Source organism: Gossypium arboreum, chromosome 1 (assembly GCF_025698485.1).
Source record: "Gossypium arboreum isolate Shixiya-1 chromosome 1, ASM2569848v2, whole genome shotgun sequence".
NCBI lineage: Eukaryota > Viridiplantae > Streptophyta > Magnoliopsida > Malvales > Malvaceae > Gossypium > Gossypium arboreum.
The window spans coordinates 119,215,652-119,222,912 of NC_069070.1; the positions used below are offsets into that span (position 1 = coordinate 119,215,652).

General features: G+C 44.1%; 1 protein-coding gene across 1 annotated transcript; it reads left to right on the forward strand.

Moving 5' to 3' along the window:
- Nucleotides 1-3,104: 3,104 nt before the first annotated feature.
- Nucleotides 3,105-5,267, forward strand: LOC128280883 (uncharacterized). Its single transcript, XM_053019510.1, has 2 exons — nt 3,105-3,430; nt 4,046-5,267. Exons 1-2 carry the CDS (start codon nt 3,105-3,107, stop codon nt 5,265-5,267), a joined length of 1,548 nt encoding a protein of 515 aa, XP_052875470.1.
- Nucleotides 5,268-7,261: the final 1,994 nt, after the last annotated feature.

The following is a 7,261-nucleotide window of genomic DNA, read 5'->3' on the forward strand; positions in this document are numbered from 1 at the left end:
TTGTCATTACGGTGATTTACCTTATCTGCTCGATGTCAAGGTAGACGAGCACCTGTTTCGAGCCCTTGCCCAATATTGGAATTCCGCTTACAGTTGCTTCACTTTCGGGAAGGTAGATTTGGTACCTACTATAGAAGAATACACGACCTTACTCCGTTGCCCAAAAATTCAAATAGACAGAATTTATACCAGACCTGCCAACGTCCCAGCATTTTCAAAAAAACTGATGAACATCACGGGGATGAGCGAACAGTGGGTGACAGCCCGGATCAAACAAAAAGGAGATTGTAAATGCATCCCATGGAGGAACCTGAGGGATCTAATCTTAGCACACCCCGACGTGAAAAAAAGGGTAGATGTCTTCGCCTTAAGCATCTATGGACTGGTCATCTTCCCCAAGGCTTTGGGGCATGTAGACGAGGCTGTTGTTGACCTTTTTGATAGGCTTAGTAAAGGAACCACACCTGTACCCGCAATCTTGGCGGAAACTTTCAGATCATTAAATGCTTGTAGAAGAGCAGGTGAAGGGAGATTTATTGGATGTGCACAGCTTTTGCTATCCTGGTTCCACAGCCATTTTTGGAAAGTGGAAAAGGTCTCATATCGTATCTTCTCTGAAAATTACTCTCCGCTGAAAGAGTTAGTGGCTACACCGAGGCGAGATGATGTAACAGAAGAAAATTGGATGAATGTTCTCCAAAATCTGCAAGAAGAAGATGTTGAATGGAGAGCCCCGTGGATGGTCCCTGATGAAATATTATATCGATGCGGAGATTTTGATTGGGTTCCCTTGTTGGGAGTATGGGGAGCCGTCGGATACGCTCCTCTGCTTGCATTGCGACAATATAGATCCAGACAGTTTACACCACCAACATACGGGTTGGCCCAGTGCGAGTTCACGTTCACAGGGAATAATTACAAAAAGAAAGTTCGCGAGATATCGAATGCCTGGAACCAGACTCGTAAAATGAAGAAGTTTGCTGCAAATCCCATGACTACTCCTGAGTACGACCGATGGTGGAATCAGAGGATTAACGACAACATCCCTATATCAGATCAAGGGAATCCTCAGTCGGTAGAAGAGCACTTGAAAGTAATCCCATCTGAGCTGGAAATCATCAGGCAAGATTTCGAGAGAAAGAGTCTAGAGCTAGAAAAAAGGATCGAGCATTTGGAAGAAGAAAAGATGCAGTTAGGGTTAGACGTCGATGCCCAGAAATTAGAAGCTGAAAGACTCAGAAAGGGGAAGAACAAGGCCGAAGAGGACTTAGACAGTTTAAAAACGGACTATAAGAAGCTGCGTAGATCAATGAGAACCGCTGGGTTAGGAAAAACATCCGAACAATGGCGACATGAAGTTAGAAAAGAGCAAAGCAAAGCCAACCAGTGGGAGGAAAAATTTCGCGATACTCAAGCTCGAGAAGGTGCTCTAAAGAGAAGTTTGGTAGAAAGTCAAAATGAGAAAGAAGGGTTAAAGATCCGGGTATCAGAGTTAGAGAGGTTATTATATCAGTACCGCTCGCGTAACTCTGCAATCGAGTTGAAAGCTAGTCAGAGTAGAATCGAAGAATTAAAAAAGAATATAGAGGAACTCAAAACAGCGCTGCAAAATCGTGAACTTCAGATAGAGCTCCTCGAAGTAAATAACGAGCGATGGAAGGAGCAACTTCATCAATCCCAAGACCAAGTCAGGAGTAGGGACTACATCATGGGCGAGGCTTTGACTCAAGAAATGCAGAAGTGGTGACCACTTGCAAGCGTTAGCGTACAAGCCGATGTCTTTGAGTTTAAAATCTGAGTTAGAGACGGATCGAGGCCAAAAGCTAGCTTGGCTTCTTAGGCGAGTTAAGGCCTTAAGTATCAGGGCCAAGCCTTATATGTAATCTATTTTATGTAAAGAAACTTGTTTTCTAGAAAAGTTACTCTAATGAAATCGAATTGGAATCAACGCTGTTTTGCATCCATCTTATTCATTGCATTCATGCATCAAGATTGCATCATACGCACTAAAACTTACAAGAAACCCTAAAAATCATGGCGATTACCACGGAACATCGTTCACGGTACAAGAGGAAAACAAAAGCAATGGATCAAAGGTTAGAAAGATTGGAACAAATGCAAAAAGAGATGCAGGATCAACTACAAATACGTATGCAAGAACAGCTGGCCAAAATCCAGCAAGATGTAAGGGACCAGATGCTGGAGTCCCAAAGGAGTATGATGGATCAATTAATGCGTCTATTGGCTGGTGGATTAGAAAAAGGGAAAAGCCCCATAATCAATAATGGAGATGACAACGAAGATCCCGTCTACCCTCCGGGGTTTGTCCCAGCGGACGTTCAGACACAACCTGATGTGTACCCAAGAAGGCCATCAGTCACTATCAGGCCTCAACCATTTCAAACCGGTGTCTCGGCACAGATGAATTATCAGACTGGTTCGGGCTCTAATCCGGGGGATAATCCGACCAACCCTGTGGTCCTCAATCTCGATGAAGTAATAGAAGCAGAAAAGACAAGGGTAGAACTCCCGAGAGAGCTTGAGGAAAGATGTAGATGGTTGGAAGAAAAATTTAAAGAAATGGAAAACACCGACTATCGTGGTGGAATCGACGCTAAGGAATTAAGTTTGGTTCCAGACCTGGTACTCCCTCCAAAGTTCAAGACCCCAGAATTTGAGAAATACAACGGGACTAGCTGTCCCGAAGCCCACATCACTATGTTCTGCAGACGCATGGCAGGCTATGTCAATAATGACCAACTATTGATCCACTGTTTCCAGGAAAGTCTAGTTGGAGCCGCTTCTAGGTGGTACAACCAACTGAGTCGTAACCATATCAGTTCATGGAGGGATTTAGCGCAGGCTTTCATGAAGCAGTACAGTCACGTGACAGACATGGCCCCTGATAGAGTCACATTACAGAACATGGAGAAGAAACAAAATGAGAGTTTGAGCAATACGCCCAAAGATGGAGAGAGGTAGCAACGCAAGTTCAACCACCTCTTACGGAGAAAAAACGACCATGCTCTTTATCAATACTGTTGAAGGCTCCATTCATTAACCACATGCTAGGGAGCGCTACTAAAAGCTTCTCAGACATAGTAATGTCTGGAGAAATGATAGAGAACGCGGTAAGATGTGGAAGGATTGAAGCAGGGGAAAGTGCTAAGAGATCAACCCCGAGAAGGAAAGAGAACGATGTGAACAACATGAGTATGTATAATAAGCCAGTCACCATGAGCCAACCAAAGATGGTGACTACCAGCCATCATGGCTCCGCAAGACGGGACTTCAACCCAAGGCCTAGCACGGAAAGAGTCCAGTTTACTCCTATCCCGATGTCCTACAAGGAATTGTACCAGAGCTTATTCGATGCCCATGTAGTGTCGCCCTTCTATCTAAAGCCAATGCAACCCCCATTCCCCAAATGGTACGACGCAAACACCCAATGCGAATACCATGCAGGAGCCACAGGGCACTCGATAGAAAACTGCACCACTTTCAAGAAGCTAGTTGAAAGACTCATCAACATTGGCATCGTGAAATTTGATGATACACCTAGTGCAGAAAACCCATTACCGAATCATGGGGATAAGGGTATGAATGCCATAATCAAGAGTTCAGGGAAGGAAATTAAGATGAATGTTGCAGAAGTGAATACCCCGTTGAAAGAAGTGTGGAAGAAAATGGTGGAAAGAGGTTTGATGGCACGAATTGGGGCTAAGCCTCGAAAGCGAAGAATTATTGTGAGTTCCACGACCAAGAGGACCATGAGATCCGAAATGCAGCCAATTCGTGGCTTTAGTACAAGGATTGATGGATAATAAGGAGTGGAATTCTTGAATATGTCGGAACCGTGAAAAGCGTACGTGTGTGCCTCTGAAGAAGGGTCGACGAGAAACGCTTGCAAAATCAACCACCCATTGGTCATCATATCACGCTTAAGAACTAATGAAGATGGGACCCAAGTCGCACCCAAAGTCGTGATCCAGAAGCCCGTTGCTTTCCCTTATAAAGATAGCAAGAGGGTGCCATGAAATTACAGCTGCAATGTGACGATCCCAGGAAAGAAGAGCCCGGCCAGTGCTTCACAAGAAAACCAAGACGTAGGTTTTTTTACACGCAGTGGGAGACGTTATGTTCCCGAAGGCACAGGAACCAAAATTGCCAAAGAAAAGGTCCCGACAGTAGAGCAAAGGAAAGAAAAGATGGTCGAGTTCGAATCGCCAGTCAATGAGTCAGTAACCGAGAATGAAGCCAGGGAATTCTTAAAATTTTTAAAACACAGTGAGTACAGCGTCGTTGAACAGCTACATAAGCAACCAGCTCGCATTTCGGTGCTGGCCTTACTCTTGAGCTCAGAAACGCATCGGAGCGCGTTAATGAAAGTGCTGAACGAGACATACGTCGCGCATGACATCTCTGTCAACAAACTGGACCGCCTGGTCAACAATATCAGCGCTGACAATTTTATTTTCTTTAACGACGACGAAATACCACTAGGAGGCATGGGGTCCACAAAGGCCCTGCACATTACCACGCGTTGCAAGGGATACACATTACCGGGGGTACTGATCGATAATGGATCAGCACTAAACGTCTTACCCCTATCCACACTGAAAAGGTTGCCCGTGGATAGTTCCCATATGAAGACATGCCTAAATGTAGTAAGGGCGTTTGACGGTACTGAAAGAAACGTAATGGGGAGGATTGAATTACCCCTTCAAATCGGTCCTAGCACGTACGAGATAGACTTCTTAGTGATAGACATTAAACCCTCTTATAATTGCCTATTGGGAAGACCTTGGATCCACTCGGCAGGGGCAGTGCCGTCATCATTACATCAGAAGCTTAAACTTATAACGGAAGGTCGATTGGTGACCATAAATGCGGAGGAAGACATCATTGCATCTGTTACCAGCAACGCACCATATGTGGGGACAGATGATGAAGCCATAGAATGTTCTTTTCGATCGTTGGAATTAAATAAATCGACATTTGTTGTCGAAGGAAATAAAGTCCCAACACCGGACTTTCCAAAACCACAAGAATGGGACTACAACCGATGGTTGGGAAGGAGCCTTGCCGTGGAAAGGACTTGGAAGAAGCCTACAAGGAAGGGTCAAAGTACCTATGCTCACGGACAACGGGACCGCTTTGGCTTAGGATTCAAGCCGGATGCAAGACAAAAGAAAGAGGAGCAAGAGAAGAAACGAGAAAGGAGAAGAGCGCGTTTGAGCGGGAAGAGATTAAATGGAAACCAATGACCTTTCCCCATATATCCGAACATTTGTGTCGGGAGGAACTATTTATGCCGAGGGAAGATTGGCGTGCCAAGAGTCCATCAAGAAATGAGGAAAACTTGACATTAATGCCACGTTCAAAGGAGGAACTGGAGAAGAGAATGGGACTGGCATTCGCCCTTATGAGCCAGAAAGTGCTTTGAATAATTGGACTGCGGAAGAGATTCCTGTAGTCTTTAAAACTAACACAGAGTAATGCCCAAAACACGCTTATTACCCTAGGCCTAGGAGTAATAAGTGTCTTTTTGTAAAATAGGCCTATGTTCGAAATCGTTATTTCAATAAAATGCATCCTTTCGTCTTATTCAGTGCAAATATTCTTTCATACTCATACCGTACATGCCATTGTTCTTAGATTCTTTTGTTCTTTGCATCTTCCTTTCTGCCCAAAACAGGTCTCCAGATATCAACGATGTGAGTGACCTTGCTATTAATTCGGAGTCTCCCTTTGAGCGCGATATGTGTCTAGAGGATCCGAGGATTTTGGAGATGACATGATTGTAACTTATCCCCGATTTGTTGAGGATGGTAGAACACAAGGAGAAACAGATTCTACCCCACAAAGAGACCGTAGAAGTCGTGAACTTGGGAGATGAACTAGAAAGAAGAGAAGTAAAGATCGGAACTTGCATCGCTACAGAGACAAAGCGGGACCTTATTGAGTTACTCCAAGAGTTCAAGGATGTCTTTGCATGGTCATATCAGGATATGCCTGGGCTAAGTACTGACCTTGTGGTACACAGGCTCCCCATCAAAGAAGAATGCAGGCCAGTTCAGCAAAAGCTTCGAAGGATGCGGCCCGATGTTCTGTTAAAAATAAAAGAGGAGGTCAAGAAGCAATTTGATGCTGGTTTCTTACAAGTAGTTAAGTACTCAGAATGGGTAGCCAACATCGTCCCCGTCCCTAAAAAGATGGGAAAATACGGATGTGTGTAGACTACAGAGACTTAAACAAGGCCAGCCGAAAGATAATTTCCCATTGCCTCATATCGACACCTTAGTGGACAACACGGCGAGTTACTCACTTTTCTCCTTCATGGATGGTTTCTCGGGTACAATCGGATCAAAATGCATCCTCAAGACATGAATAAAACCACATTTGTGACCATGTGGGAACCTTTTGCTATAAAGTAATGCCGTTTGGATTGAAAATGCGGAGCAACATATCGAGAGCCATGGTTACCCTATTTCATGATATGATGCATAAAGAAATTGAAGTTTATGTCGACGACATGATCGCCAAATCTCGGATGAAAAGAACATGTGCAAGTCTTAAGAAAATTATTTTGAGGTTGAGAAAATTCCGTTGAAGCTCAATCCTGCAAAATGTACCTTCGGAGCCAGGTCAGGAAAACTGCTAGGATTCGTGGTCAGTGGAAAAGGGATTGAGATCGACCCAGACAAAGTCAAGGCCATACAAGAATTACCTCCACCACGTACTCAAAAGGAAGTCCGAGGATTCCTAGGAAGATTAAATTACATCGCTCGATTTATTTCACAACTAACTAAAAAATGTGACCCCATATTCCGTCTCCTTAAGAAACACAACCCTGGTGGTTGGGACGAGGAATGCCAGAAGACTTTCGACAAGGTTAAGCAATATTTGTCCAATGCCCCAGTATTGACACCACCTAATCCAGATAAGCCATTGATACTGTATTTGACGGTATTTGAAAATTCTATGGGATGCGTACTTGGCCAACACGATGAATCGGGAAGGAAAGAAAAAGCGATATATTACCTCAAGAAAAGTTTATCGAGTGTGAGACGAGATACTCGTTCATTGAAAAGTTGTCTTGTGCCTTGATTTGGACAACCCGAAGACTGAGACAATACATGTTGTACCATACAACTTGGCTGATCTCTAAAATGGATCCTCTGAAGTACTTGATGGAGTCAACTGCCTTGAACGGGAGAATGGCCCGATGGCAAATTCTACTTTCTGAATTCGATATAGT